The sequence below is a fragment of the Lepisma saccharinum genome, chromosome 16, assembly GCF_977018435.1.
Source record: "Lepisma saccharinum chromosome 16, izLepSacc3.1, whole genome shotgun sequence".
NCBI classification, from domain to species: domain Eukaryota; kingdom Metazoa; phylum Arthropoda; class Insecta; order Zygentoma; family Lepismatidae; genus Lepisma; species Lepisma saccharinum.
Window position 1 is genome coordinate 44010131 of NC_139244.1, and position 26424 is coordinate 44036554.

The following is a 26424-nucleotide window of genomic DNA, read 5'->3' on the forward strand; positions in this document are numbered from 1 at the left end:
CTATGGAAATTCTATGAAAAATTTGTAGTGAGTTGCAGTACTAATACATATCTGTAACTGCATTGGAAGAAAAATTAAATAACAAGGCCATGTTTTATTGCCTATTGAAGTGCATTTTTAATTTCATACTGCCTTTAATTAGCGATTTTCATTATTTTCGCAGACCTCTGTGGCGGAGTGGTTAGCACTACGACGCCAGGAGTCCCGGGTTCGAATTCCGACCTGGGCATGGGTGTTCTTTGCGAGTGTCCCATCATTCATTCTTATCTTCGCGATTAGACAAAAGTGGCAGAAAAGCGAAGTAAAATAGCCCTAATCAATCACTCATTATTTTCTTTGCCTATTTGCTTGCCTATTTTAGTTTTCTAGAGCCTCGGCTTCGGTTCCCAATGGGTACACATTGCAATTATTTTGGTCCGGACTAGTCTCTCTACACAAACTAAAGATATCTAGTCCTTATGTAAGACTGCTATGACCAACAGCTTATAATTTCTGTTGCCAACAGCTCTCAACCCACAACGAAACAAAGTGTAAAGATAACGAATGCTTTAACGGATTATTATTAGTATTATTTACAAAAAAAGAAGAACGATTTGCGCACACATCTCGTGAGGAGTCATTCCACTTCGATTCTCGTTGCATAACTTCTCATATCCTTCCCGCAGTGGTGACATCTGAACTCTGGTTGCCACCCGCCACTTTAGCTGCATTCGATTTGTCCGATATGGAAAGAAGAAACAAAAAACATTCTGCGATGTATAAAAGACCCTCGCACCAACTCATCTTCGGCTGTGGTGGCAGAAATACACACACAACTCCACACAATGGCAAGCTCTGCAATTTTGCTTTTGGGACTTTTCGTTTCCCTTGTAGCTGCAACGTTCCATCAAGATGGCGTTGGTAAGTCAAAGTTGAATGTTGCTTTCGTTAAACGTTCTAGCATAAAATCTAGCAGAGAATTTGATTATGAATGTTCCAAGTTTACCATGTTTAGAAGCTCAAATATCGGGATTCTTATGGTGTCCGGTTTCACATAAACACAGGAACACGCAAATTGCCCCTCAACAAATTTTAATTTCCTTTGTTTACATCTGCTCATGTTTATGATATTAATTTTCAGTTCATTTGTTACGTTTATTTCAATTCCTAAATCTCACACTGGGGCAATGATTATGAATGGAAATGGTATTTTACAATTTGTAAGCAAATATCTTTGCGACTAGAGTGGATTCTTAAATACAGGCAAACTGACCATCACAATGTTCATTCATTTTGTCTTATACAACGCGCCGACCTCCGTGCCGGAGTGGTTACCGCAGCGCGCTATGACTCGAGGGGTTCCGGGTTCGAATCCCGACCTTGGCATGGATGTTCTTTGTGACTGTCCGTTCATCAATTTCGTCATATCATCACTCCATCACACTCGTCGCGATTAGCCAAAGTGGCAGAAAAGCGACGCCAAATAATAATAATAATAATAATAATAATAATAATAATGTTCTATACAATTCGAGGTTGAGGAATTGAAACAAAATCCCAATGAGACAGTTGACAAACACTGCACCATCAGTGAAATTCCATCCTTAAACGTACGTAGGATGTGTGAGACAGCAGTAACGAAAAGAGCAAAGGACAATATTTCTATAATAATATTTACGCATACCACGGTATATGTCAGTTTTTGCTAAAGAAAACGCCTTAGTATCATATTTCCAAGTACAGTATCAGTGAGACCATACAAGGCTAATAGTAACTTTTCGTAATTTTCACTCCAATATTCTATTTTCAGATATTTCATTGCCAATCATTTATACCAAGTTACACTATAACATATTTCTGATGTGATGTCTTGCATGCAGCATGCGTTATCTGTTACCCTAAAATAGAGAAATTTACGGGCCAATTTTGTGCCACAAATGATGAAATAAATATAATTGCAAACCATAAACACGGTAAGGTATGCAGTTAATATAATTTCACACACTAGCATCTCTTAATACATCTACTCTATTATTTATTTTGTGCAAAAACTACTTTCATGACTGGGCAGCTTACAGAGTTGCCAGGTCAGGTATTGGACATGGTATCATTGGAGGTATTTCTTTCTACATGATCTTCCCGTTCACCGAAAAAGTTCGAAGATCAGTTCTACTCAGTTGAAATGTTGCTTGCTTTCTTTACTCTGTTTTTAATTCACAACATTTCGTTTATTTTTTAGTTGGCGACAGGGACTATCTCAACAAACAGCAGACTATCGCAAAACTACTCCATAGAGTCCACCAGCCCAATATGTACCAGGACTTGGCAGAAATTGGCAACAACTACGACTTCGAACAGAACTACGACAAATACCAGGTAAACAAACTCCTACAGAGTCTTGTGATTACTATTGATGTACTTGGCATGATGAACATTTTAACAGTTAAACACTTGTAACAGATACGAGTCTTTCTCGCGTGATATATATTATGCACACTCCTCTATTGCTATCAGTAAGAAATGATTTTGTCTTGTTCCTTGACGGTTTAACTTATTTTTCAACCTTATTGCGTAAAAGAAAAGTACATGAATGAGATAATGGACAAGTCTAAACTTGCCGACTTAGTTAACTGTACAGCCAGTTTTACACGTCGAAATATTGATACTAATTTATCTTTACACTCCTTAAGAAGAAGAAGAATGGAATAAAAATTGCACAAAATATGACTTCAGTAGTTGAAAAACGACTTAGTGGACGTTGCTGTTTAATATTCATAATTAATTTGCATGTACTTAGAATTTATTTGCATATAATTAAGAACTAATTTGCATATCATTAGAGGTGGAGGCACAAGTGGTTCGGATCCCACTTTAAACTGTAGGTCCAGTCCCAATTAGCCTTACTGTGCATAAAGTGGACTTAAAACAGCAACTCAAACCAAAGCATATCATTAGAATAATTTACATTTATGTATTTGCATATTTTTAACTTTTATGAATATATAATTATTTATTTTATGAAAAATATGTATATAGAAGGTAATTAGTGGTACTAAACGCTATGCATAGGATGTTATACATATTTTTCATAAAATAAATAATTATATATTCATAAAAGTTATAAATATGCAAATACATAAATGTAAATTTTTCTAATGATATGCAAATTTATTCTAAATGCATGCATACAATTTATGGATATTAAACAGCAACATCCACTAAGTCGTTCTTCAACTACTGACTTCTAAACGCAATTCAGTAATATAGGTTGAATGGTATCATTTGTACATGTGCTGTATAACGAAAAGAACTGCAGTAGTACAAAGTGAGGCGAGTGTACCAGCATTTATTATCTTCTTTTGGAGTATTTTAGCAAAAAGTTTGTTTCCAATGTTAGCAGGAAAGCAAAGTTGAGTTGATTGATTTGTTTTATTTTACATCGTGTTTCTGCTACTTTTGGCGAATCGCGCTCATGAGGATTTGTGGTGATAAGATGAAATGGATGACAGGACAGCGTTCAGTGGTCGGTGGAGACACATTACACAGTGGTTCCGATCCGATCCCACTTTACGCTGTAGGTCCAGTCCCGATTAGCCTAACTGTGCATAAACCGCACTTAAAACAACAATTCAGGCTACAGAGCCTAGCGTTAGTCTGCAAAAAAATGTGGTCCCAGTTGTACTGCATGGAAGAAACGTTGACATTTTAGTGCCTAACCCCCTGCGGAATGTAGAGTAATCCACAAAAACAGGTGCGCCAAAACTTCGTCTTACTTTACTTCTGTAACAGCGATACAAGGTAAATTGTCCACCACTATGTTCATTCACATTGTTTTACGTAATGGAATGTCCAAGAATTGAAACAAAAGTTCAGCGGAAGCGTCAGTTCAATTCGATTCCTGAACATTGTAAGAAAAATTGATTGAAAATAATAATGAACAATTTACCTGGTAATATATCTTTGTAGCCTTATGTGCACATGGTGTGTTCTAGTCTGAGATCAGATTAGAAACTATAGGACTATTTAAAACTCAATGAAATCTCAATACTGCCTTTAAAAAAACGGAAAAAAAAACATTAACTTATATCTAAATCATTGTGCTTGATTTTTACAGAATGTGGAGATTGTGAAGCAATTCATGAAGCAGTACCACAAGGGTTGCCTCCCCAGAGGAATGATCTTCTCAGTCCTCAACCAAAAGGACCTAGAAGAGATGGTACTCCTCTACCAAGTCTTCTACTACGCCAAGGACTACGAGACCTTCTTCAAGACCGCCTGCTGGGCCAGGGACAGGATCAACGCCGAGCAATTTGTCTATGCCCTCACTACTGTCGTCTTCCACCGACAGGACACCAAGGGCGTCGTCCTCCCACCAATCTACGAGGTTCTCCCACACTTCTTCTTCAACAGCCAAGTCATCAAGCAGGCTTACGAAGCCAAGATGAGGCAAGAGAACGTGGTCATCCAGATGAACAACACGAGGTACATGAAGAACGCCGACCAGAAAATCGCTTACTACAGCGAGGATCTTGCTCTGAACCAGTTCTACTCCAACTGGAACAAGCGACTTCCCTTCTGGTACAGCCAGCAGTTCGGACCCCAGCAGGAACGCAAGGGAGAGCTCTTCTACTACCTCCACCAGCAGCTGCTCGCTCGTTACGACTTCGAGAGGATCTCCAACGATCTCCCAACCATTGAGGCACTTCACTTCAACCAGCAAATCAAGGTAATAGTTTGTCAATTATATGTAGGTTACACCTAACAACTGCTGCCGTTAAACATACATCTTCTCGTTTACAACATGAACATTCTTATAACTTAATTTGCAACTTTAGAGTTGGAAACTATATTCGTAGCAACCGTGTACGAGTCACGTGATATCAAGTTTTATGTCCCTTGTCTCGTTCTCATTTACTAAACCTAGAAATATATACACATACATATATACGTGCACAGGGACGTCCCTAGGAAAGAAATTAAGGGACGGGTTTGACAGGGTATTTGTTTTCATAAACTGTATATAAATGTTTGTATGTATATGAAAATCTCGAATTCTATGAAGTAATTGTTTTTGAATTTCTGGAATGAAAATTTCACATTTCCAAGAAGTTTTTCTCTTATCTTCTATATATATAAAAATGGATGTATGTGTGGGTGTGGGTGTGTATGTTTGTTTGTTCCGGCATAACTCTCGAACGCCTGGCGCAATTTCAACCAAACTTGATACACGTATCACTTACAATCTGGAAAGAATACTTTGGGGGTAAGACACCCCTGGCACCCCTAGGGGTTTGGTGTGAAGGGGTGACATGTAAAAATAATCGAAAACCACCGATATTAAATTCCGCACAAACAGACATCAGTGACTCTTATGAATTCCGCACAACGTAAGTGTTTCTCGCGTTGTCTAACATTCAGGCTGTGTTGCGAAAACGACCGATATTAGTGTGGAATCCATGGTTTTCGTGACACTCCCAATGCGGTTCAACTTCAAGTTCATCACCTATCGGCATGGGGGATGAGAGGGGGTGAAAAATAAAATGCCACAAATGACCTAGATTAGTGTCGAATCCATAGTTTCCGGAGTCGCTAAGCTAATTGGTGACATTTACGATCACATTTAAAATTAGTTTCATTTTACACTATAGTTAGAATTCATTATTTTTGTGTCTAATACAAGATTGAGATAAATAAATACCTGGGAAACGCCAGGCAATCAGCTAGTAGTGCATACATTTTTAAAAATTAATCACTTTTAAGACACTACCATTCAAGATTTCCCGACCGTTAGGGATCCCAAAAATTGGTAAATGTTTTTTTCGAAATTGGAATCAGAACAGGATTTTTTTCTCAGCAGACGTTGGGTTTCAAAGCTTCTCTAACTCTGTAGCATACTGGAGAGAGCAATCCTGTGATATCTAGGGTGTTCGGGGAAAAGGCACATAAGTCATAAACTGCAATTGTCTGTTACTTTCACCTAAGTCACACTGAATCAGTTAAAGAAAACATCTTACGCATAATTTTACATCGAGAATGTGTAATGTTTCTAAACAGTGATGATCCAACATATATGTATATCATGTCTGTAGAGGTTGCAATTAAAATAATAAACATAAATAACTGTCTGCTGTAAAATTACATTTTTTGACTTAAGTGCTTTTTTTCCAAACAGACTAGAAATGTAGCCGTTTAGGAATCGACTATGTTTCATGGTTTGTCTCGGTTCTCTTCCAGCACGGCTATTCACCAAGGTTGTCCTACAGACAAGGTATGGACTTCCCCATGAGACCCGACTACATGATGGTGGCAGACAAGTACACGTACGAGGTCGTCAGCAACGAGAACTGCGAGGGATGCCAATACAACGTCAACGACAGAATGGACGTCAACGGCCAGCACGATGTTCAACGCAACATGCACGAACGACGAGTTCACCACCTGGTCAACCTGCAAGACGTTGAAGACTACGAAAGGAGAGTGAGGGAAGCCATCGACTCCGGATACGTTGTCGTTGTAAGTGCTGAGTACCTGTCACATTTTGATTCACCCATAGTGTAGTGGGGTGCATACATATTACCAAGAAAATTGTCCATCACCAGATTCATTCCCTTTTTGTTTAACGCAATGAGAGTTCCAAGAATTGAAACAAAGCGCCAGACAAACCACGGACAATCTCCGTAGCAGCAAACGTAAACATTCATTCCTTAAAAACATGTAGGATGCAAGAGAACAATCCATGGACAATTTACCGAGCAATACTTGCATCCTACTGTATATCAGGAACTTGGAATCTATTATAACATATCCTGTCTCTAAGTCCATCAATCCCTATTAATTTTAGAAATCCACATGGTACATTATTTTGAATCTGGACTCGATTGTAGCTTAGAAATTCTATTTTGAAGTCACGATGACCAAAGAGGCAAAACGTTTAACTCTCATATGGCTAAATTACTGGAGAATACACTTCCAAATGCCTATAATTAAATAAAAGTTCCTATTCCCTATTATTTGTAATGTAACCGTGGCTATGACGGCCATTTGCAAAGTTTCTAGTGTAAATGCCTAACTAAAACACGACGCATGAAATTCAGAGAAACAGAGACTGCAAAGTCGATCTTTTTGGCATTGGCCAACTAGATGCCACGAAATACTATTTGTCTGCGGCCGCAAATTACAATTATGTGTTGGTGTTATGACTTTGTCGACCCATGTATCCGCCAACGTTAAATGTGTTTTGATATAAATCTCACTATGAAAATATTAACTGAATAGAAATGTGTACAGTGGGATCCACTAGTATTGCTCGGCAAATTGTCCACGACTATTTTCATTAATTTTTCTCTTACATCCTATGTATTTTTAAGCGATGGATTTTTATGCATGCTGGTGCAGAAGTTTTTAACATCTTGATTTGAGTTTTCTTTTAATTCTTGAAGTTCTTATTGGGTCAAATAAAATGCACGAACATGATGATGGACAATGTAGGCCTATATAGGGACATCTATTGCGAAAGCATATCTTTGTAATATAGTTCTTTCATGAAAACTTGCAAGGTCAGTATGAGGTACGAAATAATTATACATAATACAAGGAGTAGATAGAAATTCTCCTAAAGAGAAATATAAAATGTTACATTTCTTGAACTTATTATTATCAAGGAAAACTACAAGTGAACAAATAGGCAAATACTGATCTTGAAGTCATTGTGCAAGAAACCCATCTATGCACTGTGAAAGCACTGGCTAAAAATATCTTATGTTAACAGGAAGGAGAGAACAAGATCCAAATCAACAATGAACAAGGTATTGATGTCTTGGGCAGAATCGTCCAGGGTAACAAGAAGGTCAACAAGCAATACTACGGATCCTACAAGAACATGGCTCAGAAACTCTTGGGACAGGTCACCGATGCTCAGAAGAAATATGGCGTAAGTAATTAATTCTTGTCAGGAGAAAGGATCTCAAAAGTTATAGTTAAGTACCTGTACAATTAAAAATTGTGAATTGAAGATAAACAAAAATTTCTTTGGAAGACTGTTGCAAATTACATAGTTGTTACTAATATGAAATATAGCTTCATTTTAGACTAACGTTTATCATACAAGTAAAATTGAGCTGAGACTCAAGTAAGAAATAAAGTATTTTCCATTGTAGGGCCTCGCAGTTAGGGTTTGAAATTATTATTATATATTCTCTTCCTCTGATATACCAAACAGTGAGAGATTTATATATAGTCTGATTTCATAGACATGAATGTAGACCAAGTGATTTTAATCAGACTAATTTAATTTCAAGATTGATCTATCCTTTAATTTAACTTAAAAGTTAAGTGTATTTTAAAATATATTAGCTTCTGTTTCACAGTAGAAGTTTGTAAATCATTTTGTGGTCTACATGGCCTGCCAAGGTTCTGTGGGGTATCGTACAATACCAAATTGTACTGTTGCAGAATATGTATTTGTGTTAAATGTCTTCATTGTATTTATTAGGTTCCTCCAAGCGTGTTGGAACACTTCGAGACTTCCGTTCGTGACCCACTCTTCTACAGCTTCCACAAGAGGATCAACAACTTATTCAGGAAGCACAAGAATCACCTCCCTTACTACACCCAGCAACAGGTAGGATATTTCTCGACACGATCCATCTCTGTAATATGAAAGCAAAAGGGATATACTAGGTGCTAAGGATTGTTTTCACTGAGACACCAACATGGTTCGAAATTTACTTAAGTTTACCTCAATTACTCGCCTTAGGCGTGGTTTCGATATCCAAAGAGGTCTTGGAGTATTGTATTAACTTGAACTTAGTATTATTAGCGTGCTACTTGAAGACCAAAGTCGTTGCTAACATTAGCAGCTCCTCTCCCTAAAAGCATCGTCTTGAGGCAAGGGTTGAAGCAAAAGAGCCACTCACGCCTCTAGTTTTACTTCCATGATGTAGGTTGCATTTCAGTAATAACCTGAGCCAAGCAAGAAATATGGATATAGGAGCAAATTCGTTATACTTGTCGAGGTCTGTGAAATTTTACGGTATTAAGAATGTAACATCTCGTATTCTTTTAAGTGAACAATTTCTTCACAAACTTATAAGGAATGTTTTGAGACAATCTGCAGTTCCAAACCGAGAGCTTGAGGTTATGAGTAACATACTTTACTCATTCAAAAGTATAACATACTTTTCTCCAATTCAAATTTCTCACAATTCAGTTTAGTTGCCACAAAACCTTTCTTAATAAATTGGCGGAGAAATTGTTCAATTTCAAGAGTTTAATTAAACTGTGAATTATTACTTCAAATTAATCACAAATTGTAATTTTTTTGTATATTTAAGGCTCAGATAATTGAGGAAAAATGTAAAATACGTATCAGCTTTCTGGTTTTTCATAATTTTTATGGTTAATCAATTTTTATTAAGAAAATATTATGCCATCTAGTGAACGAAAGTACAACCTTGATATCTTTAGAGCTGCCTAAAAACTACTTGATGTTAAATTTTATTCGAGACTAAAAGTGGTTTTTGTGTTTCTCCACAGCTCGAGGTTCCAGGAGTTAAGGTCACCAATATCGACCTTGACAGGCTGATCACTTACTTCGAAGACTACGTTGTGGACCTCACCAACGCCGTCGACATCAACACCAACGAGAACGTCCAGGAGGTAGACATCAAGGCTCGCACCAAGAGGATCAACCACAAGCCCTTCAACCTCAAGGTCGAAGTCCAAAGCGACAAGACCAAGACTGTTCTTATGAGGATCTTCCTTGCACCCAAGTACAACTTCTACGGCCAGCAGATGCCACTGGAAAAGATGAGGCACTACATGGTTGAGCTTGACAAGTTCCCCGTCCAATGTAAGTAATTGGCTTTTGTTGTACTCTTCACGAAAGAATCGATTCTTTTGAACTGTTCATATGAATCATTAACTTGAGCCATTCTTCCATTGAAATGTTTCACTTTGTCTCGTAAGTTAGGATTGTTCAACTTTATGGCTCTTACTTTAGAATGACTCAATGTAACCCTTTATTCCGTTTAGTATATCAACTCTGTAGAGCTGTTCCTCAAACAATATTGTTTTTTAACAATTCATTTGAATCGTAGGACTCGTTCTGTTGAACAGATTATTTTAAAAATATTTTTTGTGACTAATAAACTCGCTCAATCTAAGTACAAGCATTATTGAGCTCTTCACGAAATAGTAAATTCATTTGAAAGGTTCGTTTGGGTTGAGTCTTTCGAAAGAATCAGTTTTTCCACCTTCTCTAACGGCACGGTGTGACTACAACCTTTCTTCTTGGTTGAAAGAGAAAAAGCCATTTTTAAAAGGAGTGACTGATAATCTATAAATCTAAATACTAATTGGAAGTCTCATCTGTTGACAGTGACATCTGGTCAGAACGTGATTGAAAGACAGTCCAAGGAATTCACCTCCATCGTACCTGACCACTCCTACTTCCACTTGAAGAACTTGGTCCAGAACGTCGCTGTAGACCAGGAGAACTTCGTCAACGGCCAGAAGGTAAGTTCCTCATGCACACTAGATTCACCATATAGGACAGGTGAAGGGTTTAGTGTAGACTTTCAGGATTCGAAGCAACGACCAAGTGTTTCCAACACAACTTCCAAAATGATAACATTTCTTTGGCAAATACTTTACATAAGCGGACGCTATTTTTCATTGATTTCTGAGAGAAAATGACTGTCCTGTTCATTGCGATGGCATTTAAATATAACAGTTTTGAGTAAGCAACACTTGATCACCGTCAAATTTTACAAGAAACAGGGACAAATAGGTTCTTGTAACTCAATCAAATGGATCGTCAAGCAAAAGCAAGCCTTTCTAAATTATTGTATGTAGAGTGGCGGTTCTCTACAGATATCTTGTTGGTCATTATATATCCTGAAGAAATACAGCTAGGAAGATAGGAGTTAGTTCTAAGAAGGGGCTAAATATTCTAATTGGAAAAATTGGCACTTGTTATAATGTGATCTCTCTGTACCTAGTATAGCGGAGATTATAGTTTAAGATAGCCTCTCTTATTCGATCTAGTGGTTAGCACATCGTGCTACCGCACCAGGTGTCGCGGGTTCGAATCCTGGCCTGAGCATGGGTGGTGTTTGTGAGTGTCCCTTCATAAATTTCATCATATCATTTCTCATCCTCATCTTCACGATTAGCCAAATGTGGCAGAAAAGCGAAGTAAAATTAACCAAATCAATAGATCAATCTTGTTCGATCTCATTTGTCCACGCCAGCCAGAAGTTAATATCAAATAACCTGTTGATATCTCCGGAGATACAAAAGCTAGGGACATTCACTATGGTGCATGTGGAATACCTCTAGGAATGCACAAACGAACTTGAAATATCCACACACGTCCATCTGTGAGAGTCAACAATGTTCTTCTACATGAAGGACTGTCTTGAAGTATGCTCATTCACCCCAGGCTATATGGCTAGTGCCAACTCTGCATGTCTCAGTCATGTAGCAGTGAACGTGGCTCCAACTTTGTAATACACTTCAAGGACCACTTCCTATTCTTTGCAGTTGTACACTCAGTGCGGAATGCCCGAGCACTTGCTGCTCCCCAAGGGTAAGGTCGGTGGCCTTCCAGTCACCGTCGCAGTCGTCATGACCGACTACGAAACCAACAACGCAGACATCACCGAGTACCAGGAATCCTTCATCTTCTGCGGCACCAAGGACCTCAAGTACCCCGACAACAAGCCTATGGGATACCCCTTCGACAGGCAGATCCACCAGGAGGAGTTCTTCGTCCCCAACATCTACTTCAAGGACACCACCATCTACCACAAGAGGGAAAGCAGTGACGTCAACAGGTCCACCAACATGTGAAGTGGCTACGGCAGGTCCGCTGGACAGCTAGTCCATACAAGTACAAAATAAGCTCGAAGCAAATACTGTGATAACATCTTTCAGTTGAAAGTTTTTGTACTGAGAAAAAAAAAGAGCAATAAAATATTTCTAAAAAATCCTCTTCTTTTGTTTGCATTGATTCTAGCTGTCTCCTGACAGCCTCAGAGACTGGATTTGCAGGATATCTTATTACTCGTAATCAGTCATCAAACAACTAAGGAATTTAGCAATTAAGAAGTTAAATTAGTTCCTTGGTACACAAATTGACTGAGTTTCTTAGCTGATAAGTTCCTTTGTTGACGAGTTGTTACCAGAGTTCCTTTGTTGACGAGTTGTTACCAGGGTTCCTTTGTTGACGAGTTGTTACCAGGGTTCCTTTGTTGACGAGTTGTTACCAGGGTCTTTGTTGACGAGTTGTTACCAGGGTTCCTTTGTTGACGAGTTGTTACCAGGGTTCCTTTGTTGACGAGTTGTTACCAGGGTTCCTTTGTTGACGAGTTGTTACCAGGATCTCTTGGTTGACAAGTTTCCAGAGTCCTTTGGTTGACAAATCAACTGAGTTTCTTTGGTTGAGAAGTTACTTCAGTGGTTGAGTTGGTGTTTTAAGTCCACTTTATGCACAGCAAGGCTAATCGGGACTGGACCTACAGTCTGAAGTGGGATCCGAACCATTATGTGCCTCCACCGGGTATCGAACCCTGGACTCCTTGATTAAAAGGCGACGACGATACTACCACTGCGACATCTGGGAGGCCTTAATTCAGTGGTTTAGTTGACAAATTTACAGATTTCCTTAGATGGCAAGATAACAAAGTTCCTTTGTTAAAAATTAACTGAGTCCCTTAGTTGACAAATTTACTGATATCATTAGTTGAGAATTAACTGAATTCCTAAGTTGACAATAAATGAATTGCTATCGAGATAAAGAAGTGAGTAAATTTTTCCACGAAGTGAGTGAGTTCTATTATTGGCACAGCGATTGAATATTTGCTTGATTTTAAAACAGATGGTTGAACAAATAAGTGACATTAAAAATAAATTGAGTTACTTATTTGAAAAAATGTGGCTCCTTTTACATAGCTGAAAAGTATGAGCAAATTTCATGATGGAGGACGTAAAGCAGATGATGTGACTCAATTTGAAAGTTAACTCTGATTGCGTGGATCGGGATCACGTACATCGACCGCACACAATGTGGATGACATTGAAACGACTAGGGATTATTGCATACAGAACCTTACTTCCCATATTTTTCCACACTTAAGACGGGGCGACGCCTAGTGTAATACAACTGTTGATTTAAAATTCATTTGGGCTTATTACTTGATTTTTCAGCAAAAGCTTCGTCGAAACTTTTCATATTAATGTCTTTTCAATCGGCAACATATAGTTAGATAACCTATGGATAAATTATAGAGATCCTTATGATCGTGCCGTCTTACGAGTGTAGTTTGAAAAGTATGGTAAACGAAGCAGAGATGGCAGCACCACAATCGAAATCGATGCACGGTCGATACGTTTATCCTTCAAACGAGCGCTTGCAGAGTTTCAGCCCATTACGTTGTGACGTTATTGTTTATAAAATGATTTCTTCTGGTCTCCAAAATAGCCGTTCACAGAGTGAATCACATCATCGTTATCGGAATATCGTCGTCCTCCGAGCCATCTTTGTGGTTAGGAAACAAATGGAAGTCAGAGCTAGATCGGGCTAATAGGGCGGATGATCCAACAATTCTAACTTAATTTCATGGATTTTAGCCATAGATACCATTGACGTGTGAACAGGTGCATTGTCTTGGTGGTTCTGTCCGTCATTTTTGAAAACGCTTGTACGTTTACCCACTTCGCGTGATCAAACAATAACCTGACAACGCATTGGGCTGAAACTCTGCAAGGCCTCGTTTGAAGGATCAAACTTATCGACCGTGCATCGATTTTGATTGTGGTGCTGCCATCTCTGCTTTGTTTACCTAACTACACTAGTATTCGACTCAGACAGTTTGCCAAGTTGATTAAGAAGTTTCGAGAACTATGCGAAGAAAAACCATCTTTCAAGGCACGTTCAACGGAAAAAAAAAATTGGAGTTCAATCATGATAATGAGTAAAGTTACGTTGAATTTAAGAACACCATAGGGTCATTCCATGTCAAATCATCCAGAATTTTGTAAAAATGTCATCCACCATCTCGGAAATTTTGAATATTATACCTCAAAACATATTGTACTTCAGACTTTGTGCTAAATACATAAGCATTTTAAATAAGATTAACTTTTAATGCAAATGATTTTTTATCACCCTGTCTCTGAACCGCCCATCCCAATTTTTCCATCAAACATTAGTACCCACTCTGAGCTACCTGTATATAAAATTTGGGAGAAATTGAAGGGGGGGGGGGGGCATTGCACGAAATTCGTTCTTGAAGTTAGTCATTTATTTTTCCAAAAAATACATGAAACTATACATAAAATACATGATTATTGATACACTGATCTGAAACCTTATTTAAATGAAAGCTTACACTATCCTGAGCAAATGAAAAGAAACTTGAAGTTTCTACGGCAAACCTGAGAGAAGATACTATAATTTATAACCTAATGCGTGTCATTCAAAGTGGAGCCGCATGTGGCGTACACGGAGATTTTTAAAAACTCGTAATTTCTGAACCCCTTGACCAATCTCAAAAAAGTTGTCATTTTTGTAATTAGCATCAAAAGTTCTATAAGTATACCGAATTTCATCAAAATCGGAGATGGTAGATGACATGGCCTGGATGATTTGACGTGGAATGACCCCATAGTGTTTCTTGTGAAATTCCAGATCAGTTTGATATATTACAAGACCACTTTTTTCCTATTTAAGAAGATGAAGTTGGTTCCACGATGGCCGCCATATTGGTAAGAAGTTGAAGTTGGTTCCACGATGGCCGCCATATTGGTAACATAGCGCAACAAATTCTTCCGCTTTCCTATATCGTGAATCAAGACATTCGTTACCCACGTTTTAAACGTGGGTTTCCACACTTCTGGACAACGAAAAACATTTTCCCTCCAGTTTATGGCGTACGCAGAGGGGGGGGGGGCTGAAAGGACTGCAGTGCCCTCCGAAATTTTGGGGAAATCAACATTTTCAAATAAAACAAGTGAAGAACTTGGGAGAGATCAGAGTGGTAATTGGAAACTCGTCTTAAAATGGCCCCCAGTTGACCCTCATTTTGGTATGTCACATGAACATCTTTCCATTTAAGAAAAGGCCGTAATGTAGGAAACACATCCTAAAAAGTTTCCCCTTTCCTACATCCGCCGATCTCCGTCGAATAGTGGTTAGCAAAGTTAGCTACGACGCAAGGGGTCGTGGGTTCAAATCCCGGCATAGGAATGGGTGTTGTTTGTGTGTGTGTTCAATTTCATCATATCATCACTCGACCTCATCGCCGCGATTATCCGAAAATGGAAGAATAGTGACGGTAATAACAAAAATCAAACTTCGTGTTTTAGCACCCGTTTTTTTGTTTTAAGCGGGCCTTTCCGCACTTATACGCTACCCTATATTTCAAAACTACGTTTCTTGTATGTTTTTCCATTGCCATGAACATGGACCAACGGGAATAATAATAATAATATAATGTTATAATATTTTTTTTGTGGTTGAGGGTTACAAGTCCTTAGAACAAAGGCGAAAAGTTGATGAAAAAGAGAAATCTTGCATCAGGGAAAAAATTGTGAGAGAAAGAATGCTGAACTGTATTGTGAAGCACTGACATCCCCAGGGGGCATTGATGGAACTACACGCCTCCCGAAATTTTGAGAAATCAACATTTTCAAATGTAAGCAGCAAAGAACTCGATGAAAACCAAAGTGGTGAATGAAAACCTCTTTGTGCCGGTGTTGTCTTTGAACATCTATCAAAATAAATTAAGGTTAAAAATTGTCATTGCGAAATATTTTATTGCATATATCCCCTAGAACGTCATGTACGTACAGTGGGATCCGTGAGTATTACCGTGCAAATTGTCAATGACTATTTTCATTATTTTTATCTTGCATCCTGTTTGTTTTTAAGCTATTGATTTTTATGTATGTTGGTGCAGAAGTTGTCAACAACTTGTTTTGAGTTTTCTTTTAATTCTTGAAGCTCTTATTGGGTCAAGTAAAGTGCAGGAACATGGTGATGGACAATTTGCACGGTATCATGGGTCACACTGTACTATTCAGCTTTACAATTCCTCGGAAGAAAATCCTGCGTACAGTTGTGGTGTGAAGGAAAGTTTAACCTAGCGTGACTGAAGAGACAATACAGAGCAGTATTTATATGGAAAATGTTTTATTGGTTTTTAAAGAGCAGAAGAAAATACAAAAAAAGGCAGCAATGGAAGTAAAAAATTTATATCTGTAATAGAATAAGGATCAACGGTTCATCAGGGAAGACTCATTCAAGGCAACGGCTTGTTCATATCGCTGATGTCCTTCTTGTGGAAGATCTGGACATCCTTGAAGTACATGTTGGGGACGTAGAAGTCGTGCTCGTGGATGTGCCTGTCGAAGGGGAACCCCATGGGCTTTTCGTCGGGGTACGGGTGGTCCTCGGCGCCGCAGAGGATGAGGGACTCTTGGAAGGCGACGTCTCGTCCCTCGCTGCCCTCGTACTCCGACAGCATGACGAAGACGCTGACTGGCATCCCTCCCACCTTGCCCTTGGGGAGGAGCAGGTGCTCTGGGAAACCACAGTGGTGCCTCTGCAAGAGAAGGAATGGATTAGTTGAAATTTTTGGGTGTGTATGGCCATTATGCACCCTTCAAAGTTCAAAAGTTTTACCTTAACCTTAACACGTTACCTACCACGTGAGTTGTATTTAACTCACGCTTGTTTTACGCCCGTTTCCTCGTGATCAGGGACATATCAAACGATATTGATACAATAGTATACGGAAGAGTCATGTTATAAATGAAGGGCTCTGGTGTAAAATAATGGTAAGTGACATTTTGGTTATTTCTGAGTTCATTGAGAAAAAAGGTTATTAGAAGCTGTTATGTAGATAAATTGTTTTCCTGTTGTGTTTACCAATTTCACAAGTCTTCACTGAGTCCAATCCAAATTGTATGACTTTGCAATTTCATTCGAAAATTGAAGGATGACACATTTTACTTTGTAACTCAAAAATTATCAAAATGCCACTTACCATGTTTTACACGAAAACAAAAGACTCAATGCTCAGAAAAAAAACAATAAGTATGCTGTGAGCCAAATACAATACTATAACTCACTTGGCATGCAACGTAATAATTGATTCTAGCGCAAAAAAGGTAATTAAAAAAGGTAAAGTGATTAAAAAGGTAACGATTATGGTGACCAACTTTCGACCATGAATTCAAGAGAGCTTTCCAACTTCTGTCATTTAATTTACGGGAGATTCAGCCGCAACAAATTTTGTGCATTGTTAGCTGCTCGGCATCACTCCAGAAAATGTTTATGGAATGGATAATATTTTTATAAAAATATTAATTACATTTTATATAATATACAAATGAAAGTAGAGAATAAAATTTACAAATGTGAATGTTTCTTTGTCTTAACTCATATGTATTTGTACACTGCTGCTGCAGAACTTAGCATCAATCAATTATTTGCAAGACATGACGCCACTTCTTCCCGCCAAAGGGTAGAAGTGCAAGATCTTGCAGTCGACTTGAAGTTTTGTATGGTTCGCCGAACTCGTACTGAATTGAAATTTCGCGATCTTGGTTGTTAATGAAATATAGGTACGGGAGAAATAGAATGTCAATACAGGAGCCTGGAGGATAAATTTTAAAAAAAAATGAAAATCTGACATGGAAGATCCCGGAACGGGAGAGTTGGTCATCCATCCTCAAAAACAGTGTAACAGGCCCAACTGACTAACTCTCTAGTCTTCTTAAACCCGAAGGTTCGTGGCTGCAGCAACACAGGCCTTCCATCTGTCCCTATCCTGAGCAAGATCTATACTCTTTTCCATCCCTACCAATTTCCTTTAGGTCCATCTCAACATTATCCCTCCATCTTCGTCTTGGTCTTCCTACTGGCCTCTTACCATCAGGTTTCCCAACAAGAATCCTGTAAACTCTTCTTTCCTCTCCCATTCGTGCCACATGACCTGCCCACCTAAGTCTTCCTGATTTAATCATTCTAATAATATCTGGACATGAATACAAATTATATACTTCTAAATTATGTAACCTTCTCCACTCACCTGTCTCCTCATCCCTTTTAAGCCCAAATATTTTCCTAAGGATCTTATTTTCCAATACGCTCAATTTATGTTCATTTTTCAATGTAAGGGACCAAGTTTCGCATCCATATAATATTACAGGCAAAATTACTGTTTTTTATATTTTAACTTTTAGTTTCTTAGATATTAAACGAGACGACCAAAGTTTATGAAGAGAAAAGTAACATGCATTTCCTGAATTAAGCCTACTTTTTATTTCCTCTTTAATATAATTTTCATTTGTTAATATTACTCCTAAGTATTTGAATTTGGAAACTGGTTCAAACGAGTTGTTATCAATAATTAGATTTTGATTATTACCTAACACTTGGTTTTGGCCTGTAAGCATATATTTAGTTTTCTCTTTGTTAACTTCCAAACCTATCTGTTTAGCTGCTTTGAAAGATATTTTAGCATAACAGGTCCGCTCTTCGCAAAAAGTTCATAAGCATTTGTTAAAACACTGTCACTATCTCTCAGAATGGATGATAAACAGGTGGAAAGATTAAAATTTTTGCCTTAGGAAAGTAAAATTCCATATTCAATAAGAATGTGCGGAACACTTAAAACAATATTACAGACACGACACATTGGAGGGTCCAGCCCTTGCAGCAAGTGACAATGGCTGAAACGGCTTTACCCAATAAGAAACCGAGTTAAAAATGACTTCTCGACGTGAGGAACATTGCGAGGAACGCCATGCACCCATGGTGTGCTTGATAGTGCGGAAAAAATAGTTGTTGCTTTCACACTGGTTTTTTTTCCAGTTTAGAAATCTGGGAATACCCGTCTAAAAACATTGTTGAGAATATTTTGAAACCTCCATCAAGCAAGCGGAACTAGTTTCAGCTAAGTTCTCGCTAAAAATAACTAGTTCTGGAGTTCAAGTTCCTATCTACCTAAAAATTACTAGATCTAGAGTTTCAGTAACTAAAATTACTTGTGAAATATTCTATTTTTGTAATTCAAACTAACTTAAAATTTTGTAGTTCTAAGTTTCAATTCTTCGTTTCCTCAGCTACAGTAAATCTAGATATTCAGATCGTACCTTTCTAGAAGTTACTAGTTTTAACTTCCTAGAAAACAAGTTCTTGGGATCCAGTTCGACTTCAAGTCCCGACAAAAATACTATTTTCGAGTTACGTGTTTTGCGTCGGTTTTTCTGTTACTTTTGGGTATTTGCCTATGAGGGATAATGAAACTGAAGAGAAGAACTCACAAGGAAATGCCAAGTACAGGACTCGAACCTGATACAGTCGTTGGAGAGATCGTGAGTGGACTACTCAACTTAATTGGCCGTCGAGGCGGTAATCGTAGAAGTTCTAGACCTAAAGTTCATACTGTCCCAAAAGGCACAATTTCCCAAATCTCCATTAATAATTTTACTTTCAGTCTCTGCATGACTGATCATAAATAAACACTAAAGATGCATCAACCCCCAATCCTTACCAATAGATTGGAGATTACCATAACATATCATCTTAGCTATTCTCTATCCAATGAAAGAATGAAGATGATGTAAACAAAAACCACGTGGTTTCTGAGAAATAGGTCCTTTCCTATGTGTTAGTTCTGGTGTTATTTTGCCCATCCAATACAGGATGGATCAAAAGTTCGGAAACCCCCCCCCCCTATAAAAAACATGCACACCAAAATAGTGTTCCGACATATGGTGTGCCTGATGTTCAGGGCATAATATTATCTGCACCGGCAACCACACTCGGTGACCAATTACGTAAATGATTAACTTTATGATAAAACTGAGTACCCCATCGTGATTATCGTGAAAGTGAAGCCTATTCTGATATGTCGCATGACCACTTTTACATTTAAGAAAATTAAGTTGCCTCCAAGATGGCGGCCATCTTAGTAACATGGCCTGGACGGTTTATCCCTTCACCCACATTATGTTTCGGAACATTGAATTGGTGTGTGTCAACCCGTTTGCCTTGGATAAGGTTGGTTCCGCACTTTATCCTGGTTAGTCCCACAACTTCTACGTTGATTGGCATGGCTTCATCACGTGTACTAATACGCGTAAAATTCCTGCACAGCTACGATTCGAACGACAAATATGATACCTTCGATCTTACAGCAGACGGAGATTAGTGTACTCTAGACTCCAATTCAAGAAACAAGTGGCAATGACCTGTTAAGTGACTAACATGTGATGGAATTCACGACTTCTCGATTTTTCTGCATATTCAGCAAATGTCTGCTTGGACATTTGTCAAGAAAAACAAGTTCTTGCATAATGTAACATTCATTTTATGGGAGAGACATGAGTCCGAAGGATATAATTGAAAAGCACGCGTCATTTTGATATTGACACTTGACAACGTGACAGTCGACAAGTTTGCTCGTTTAATTAACTTCGCTTATTTTCAGCCAGTAGAGCGCTCAAGAAGGTCGAAGTAGACCAACCCCCTTCCCCCCTTAAGCCATCAGTTCGTAAGGAGCTTGGTAAAAGAAAAGTACACCTATAATATAAAATACAAAGTTTGGAATAAAATCAAAGGGTCTATACAGTAGCGCCGCCACCGTTTATGAGAAGAAATAACAGCTCCATGACAAGATACAAGATAGTCCACGACCAACATTTCTGTGTACGGCACTCTTGATACCATTAGGTGGATAACAAACAGCTCAGGAGTGGGAAGAGTAGATGGTACAAGCAAATTAACTTTTGTGAAGTTAATTAATAATAATTGCTGATTAAAAGGTATTCGGAACAGTTGCAACATTGTTGGAAATTCTTATTGGAAATAGTAGTTGTAGAACTTCAGTCGTGCAGATAAGTACATAGCTATTTATGTATGTTCTATGTGAAATATATTGGAAAGCTTTTGGAACGGATATGCCACTTCAAGTATCCAATTCTTCGCCTTGTCTGTTCCAAATTTGCACTTACCTTCTGAACGTAGTATGTGTCCTTCTCTTCTATCGCACTGTCTACCATCTGCAGGACTGTTTTGCCAGGATAGTGATCAGGAATGATGAGGTTGAAGTCCCTGGAGTGTCTCTCAATCACATTCTTTCCAGAATTCACTGCAAAAAGCAAAACAAAGAGGCACAGTTTAATATTTACATTGATTCTTCAGTGCTGAATGCATATTTGTTATAATCTTATATTTCAATGTTCAATGTTTTCAATGTTAAACAATAAGATGGGTAGACATGACTTGAAACAAATTTCTCGTCTTTATAAAACTAAATCGAATCAAACACGTTTAATTGTTAGGGTTTAGACTTCCGTAACTTCAGAAGTTTGGAACACTGTTTCAAGTTTCAGGTACTAAATTTACATCTGTGACATGTTTGAATGTGTAAATCAAAGATAATTTTGTAGGTTCTACATATCATTTTGTGCTTGGGCCACATCAATGTTGATAGTGCGGTCCCTCGGGTTGTTATATTCCTGTCAAATCATAATATCAATATCTTGCTTCATTTTCGATATGTGTCCGTTCCGTTTTAGATTCTTCATCCTCAACTATTTATTTTATTAGGAAAGGTTTTTTTTAAAGAAGCAAAAACGTACAATTTCTGTTAATATTTGAAAAAAATAGTTTGTTATGGCTCAAATCTTTTAGATCTTCCTTTAAATTAGGAGATTGAAGTAATTTTCTGATTCCCAACTACATTATTAGAAGAAAAGTTACAAAATTTCGTGGTGTACTTTGATGACGAAGGGAATTTTTTAAAAATAATTTTGATCACGTTACATAATAATGTCCTCACCAAGAATCTGAAATTAAAAAAAAATACTCTTGCTAAAGTTGTAGGAGGCAAACCAATTTTAGAACTAGAGTAGGCGATATGGAAGCACTGTAGACATATAAGCGATCGTAAATATAATTGCGTGCTTTTTCTGTAGCATTTTGTGTCTAGGCAATCTATTTTATGCCATCGTATGCATGAAAATTGGCGTGGGAAAGGAAATTGTAGGGATACTTTTCCAAACTGGTTGTCAACACAGATGCTCAGGTTCGATCTCATTGCAACTCGTTAGAGCAGTTCTGCACATTTCGGACCTTAAATCCATTCCAGAAGTTAGTAGTGTTTTTCAGATGTATGCAGCAGTTTCTGACGTACCCTCGTATATGGATCTTTTATTTTATTTTTTCAAATCCTACCTTGTACTGGGAACTTGTCCAGCTCAATCATCATGTGCCTCCTCTCATCTAAGGGTATCTCCTGGCCATAGTAGTCGTACTTTGGCCCTATGAACACCCTCAGAAGTGCAGACACTGTCTTCTCGCTGTCTACTTCAACCTTCAAGGTGAACGGTCGGTGGTTGATCCTCTTCACGCGAGCCTTGATGCTGACGTCATGGGGGTGCTCGTCGTTGGTGACAGTGACCTTGTCTTCGACGACGTTCGTCAAGTCGACGTCGAAATCCTCGAAATAGGTGATCAGTCTGTCTGTCTCGACGTTCACGATCTTTACACCAGGAATCAGGAGCTGTGGGCGAAATGGAATCGTTAGTTCCAAAACTAAGAATGTGTATCGAGTAAGGGTTATTCAAAATTGTGTCGCACTAGAAATGTATATTGTAATAGAGGTCAGGCATGTATCTATAAATACATTTCGGGGTCTCGGAAATAATAATAATATTAATGTTACTAAACATGGGGCTCAACCAGCCTCCAATCAATGCGTACATGGGGGCAACCATAGGGGGCTAAGGTAACCAGAGCATGGTGCTGATCACATCACCTCCAAAATGGCCGAGATCGAGAATGGCCCCCCACATACCCATAAATGTGCCTTTATGACACGGTGCTATATGCACGGGGAACTTTACTTTTTTATTTTACTTACTAAATAACATAAATGTTTATAATCCGAAATAAAAAAAAATCGATGTAATCGCATTGAGCGAAACCTGACCCTCTATACAGCATTCCTAATTTCCATCTCTTTAGAAACGACCGAGACACCCGGGGAGGTGGTACCGCTATTTTCGTTAAGAACAACCTTCTTGCCTCTAACGTAATTTCGGTCAATGAAAGTGACCTTGAAGGACTATGGGTGCGAGTCTCGTGCCCAAAAACAAATAAAAGTGTTATCGTAGGTTGCGGATATAGACCTCCCAGCGGATCGGTTGGAAAAGCGTGCGCAATCTTGCAAAGGATGATCAGTAGCTTACCACCGAGCCATCTATCAATATTCCTTGGAGATGTGAACGTAAATTTGCTGAAAGATAACAAAGACTCAGATACATTAATGAAAACGTTATCAGTCCTAGGACACAAACAAGTCGTTACTCTGCCTACAAGAATTACGTGGACATCCGAATCGTTAATCGACCACATTTATTCCTCGAACCCTCACTTGCACACAGTCACACGAACTGTCTATGAGGACATGAGTGACCATTTTCTCGTTTACACCACGCTCAAAATTAATATAACGCGCACGCCAAGGAAGCTAATTACTACCCGTAAAATTCATAAAATGTACGAACCTAATTTTTTCACCTTCGCGTCCTCTCTTCCGTTCTACGCAAGTACATCTCCCGACTTAACCGTGGACGACAAGGTCAGTCATCTGCAGTCTCTCATTTCGACTGCACTCGGCGAATTTGCTCCCTTGAAAACTCTCAGGGTGAGAGAAAGCAGGAAGCCCTGGATTACTCCTCAAATTATTAAATTAATTTCACAGAAGAACCGCTTGTTCAAGAAAGCGGTGGATCCTTCCTGTGACTATACGTGGGAGCAATACAAATCTTTTAGAAATCATTGCACAACAATTACTAGGCAAGCAAAAGTAAATTACTACAGAGATATGGTGAACCAGACCACTAGCAATAACAACTGCAAATGGAAGGTTATCAATGAGATCACGGGTAGAGAATCAAAAACTGCAATTAATCATTTACTAGTCGACAATGTCCTCCTAACGAGCCCGTCCGACATAGCTCATTATTTAAATATTCATTTTTCTAATATCTGCCAAGCATCGGCGCACGTTAATCCTCGCAATTCGAACATAAATATTCTACGAAAAGACCCCAATTCAGCTGTTGTCCAACAAATTGAAGAGTTCACATTAAGATCTGTTACGGTCGATAAAGTTTTGGAAATTCTTAATAAATTAAACGTAAAAAAGGCAGGATGTTCGGACGGCATTCCCAACAGCGTTCTGGTGGGGTTGGCCCCACTTATAGCGGAGCCACTCGCCGACATAATAAACACGCCCTTCAAACGTGGCCAATTTCCAACGAGCTGGAAGCACTCCATAATAACCCCAATTCACAAATCTGGATCTCCTACCCTAGCGTGTAACTACAGGCCGATTTCCTTAACCCCAACATTAAGCCGAGTTATGGAAAAAGTAATAGAGAAGCAACTGACAACTTTCCTGGAAGCCAACGATCTGATGTCTGATCGACAGTATGGATTCAGGAAGGATGTATCCTCGGAATTATTATTACTTAGTTTAATTAATGAATGGCGCGAGACACTGGACAAAAAAAGCAATTCCCTAGTCGGATTAATTTCCCTGGACGTTTGCAAAGCCTTCGATACCGTTGATCACAATTTGCTAATAGAAAAATTAAAGAACAGATTTGGTTTCAATAGCAAAACAATTCTCAGGATGGAAAGTTTTCTCGCAAATAGAAAAATCTCAACGAAAGTAGGATGTTCACTTTCCACCGAGCAGTCAGTGTCTGCAGGCATTCCACAAGGCTTTATACTTGGCCCAAAATTATTCAACTTATTTATTGACGATATCACACTAATAAATTCAGATTTATCGATTACTCTGTACGCAGATGACTGCCTTCTCGTCCATGTTGGAGATACGTACCAGGATGTAAAGGAGAAAATGGAAAACTCATTCCCCAAAGTATTAACGTGGTACAACATGAACAACCTGAAACTTAACGTTGCAAAGACGAAGGCCATGGTGCTTCACACCGGTAAGGGAATCCCGGCTAACACGATAGATATTACCCTTAATGACGCCAGAGTACCTTTGAGCAATCATTTAAAATATCTCGGAATCATTATCGACCCTCAGCTAAATTTTAATTATCAAATAAATAACTATATTCGTAGAATCTATCACCATATTTACATATTCCGCAAAATTCGTAAATATCTCAATAGAAATCTGAGTAGACATTTCTACCTTTCCTTTATTCGTACCGTATTCGAGTATGGTGTTAGTCCTATTTTTGGCGGTAACATAACTCATCTGAAGAAACTTGAAACTATCCAAAACAATTGCTTAAGAATCATACACATGCACCCCCAAGAATATAATTCCCAACAATTGCGCAAGATTTACAATATACCTACAGTCACTTCGAGAATACATTACATCTACTTGAATAAGGTATTCCATAGCATACATAACAAATCATCTCCATTGCATCATAGGATTAAGCTCCGTTCTGAGTTCAGCACCCGAAACACCAGATCGTCCTTACATAGAGACCTAGTAATTCCCAAACCCAACAAAAGCAGATTTGGTGAGAAGTCTTTCTCGTACTTAGCAGCGGTAACCTGGAATTCACTCCCGACGAAGATCAAACTCAGTACCAGCAAAGCGCAGTTCTGTCGTCTTCTACGTTCACATGTCTATAAATTCTAACTTCAGTAATATTATTTTCAGTGCTTACCCCCCCCCCCCTCAACATCACCCACCCACACACATATATTTTAAAATTTTCATCCTTGTACTTCGAACAGCAATTCCGTACACACTCATATCCAAACCCACACACCTTTACACTTTCTTTTCTTCTAAATGTGTATAACTCTCAAACTTTCTTTACTTCATTGTTACTATAGAACACTATATATACTAATGTAAATTCATCACATTTTCCTTAGATGTAGCTTTAGAATATTTTTTTTTACTATATAGGGCATCAAGTCATTATTTGTATTAATTTTGTTCAAAATGAAATGTTGTATGGCTTAATTGTAACCCTATGGAAATAATAATAAATAATAATAATAATTAACACTTTAATATAATTTATATACACATTCATAAATATGTAAATTAATATTGTTATTGTTATTATTACATGGATAGTAAAAAGACTACAAGAATAAAGATATATATTCATTATCTAGCTTATGTGTAATTAGGAACGCTAAAATTTTGTAGAAAAACAACTGCTTCCTGTTGCCAACGGATGTAAGCATAAAAATCATATAAATGCAGCATATTTTGCGATAAACATATTTTACGTTTCGCTTTAATTATACACTTACGAAAGGAAATCATTATGCAACTCATTAAATTTAGTAAGTTTGAACTCCTAAAACATTTCTATGGTATTTCAAGTGCTTGGAAATTTGATATA

General features: G+C 38.2%; 2 protein-coding genes across 2 annotated transcripts in view; one reads left to right on the top strand and one right to left on the bottom strand.

Moving 5' to 3' along the window:
• The window catches only part of LOC146000571 (uncharacterized), a 71616-nt gene that overhangs the window by 24581 nt on the left and 20611 nt on the right, over positions 1-26424 (bottom strand). Inside the window, exons 7-12 of the mRNA XM_083138322.1 lie at positions 22232-22559; positions 21007-21143; positions 16287-16586; positions 11530-11859; positions 9597-9777; positions 4208-4686 (exon numbers count right to left, since the gene is read on the bottom strand). Coding sequence (XP_082994448.1) covers positions 4208-4686; positions 9597-9777; positions 11530-11859; positions 16287-16586; positions 21007-21143; positions 22232-22559 — 1755 coding nt within the window. The remainder of the gene's footprint in view (positions 1-4207; positions 4687-9596; positions 9778-11529; positions 11860-16286; positions 16587-21006; positions 21144-22231; positions 22560-26424) is intronic.
• Positions 767-11966, top strand: LOC146000449 (hexamerin-like). Its single transcript, XM_083138096.1, has 9 exons — positions 767-900; positions 2219-2355; positions 4094-4705; positions 6214-6492; positions 7748-7909; positions 8471-8599; positions 9514-9829; positions 10358-10494; positions 11524-11966. The coding sequence occupies exons 1-9, from the start codon at positions 825-827 to the stop codon at positions 11830-11832; spliced, it is 2157 nt and encodes a 718-aa protein (XP_082994222.1). The 5' UTR covers positions 767-824; the 3' UTR covers positions 11833-11966.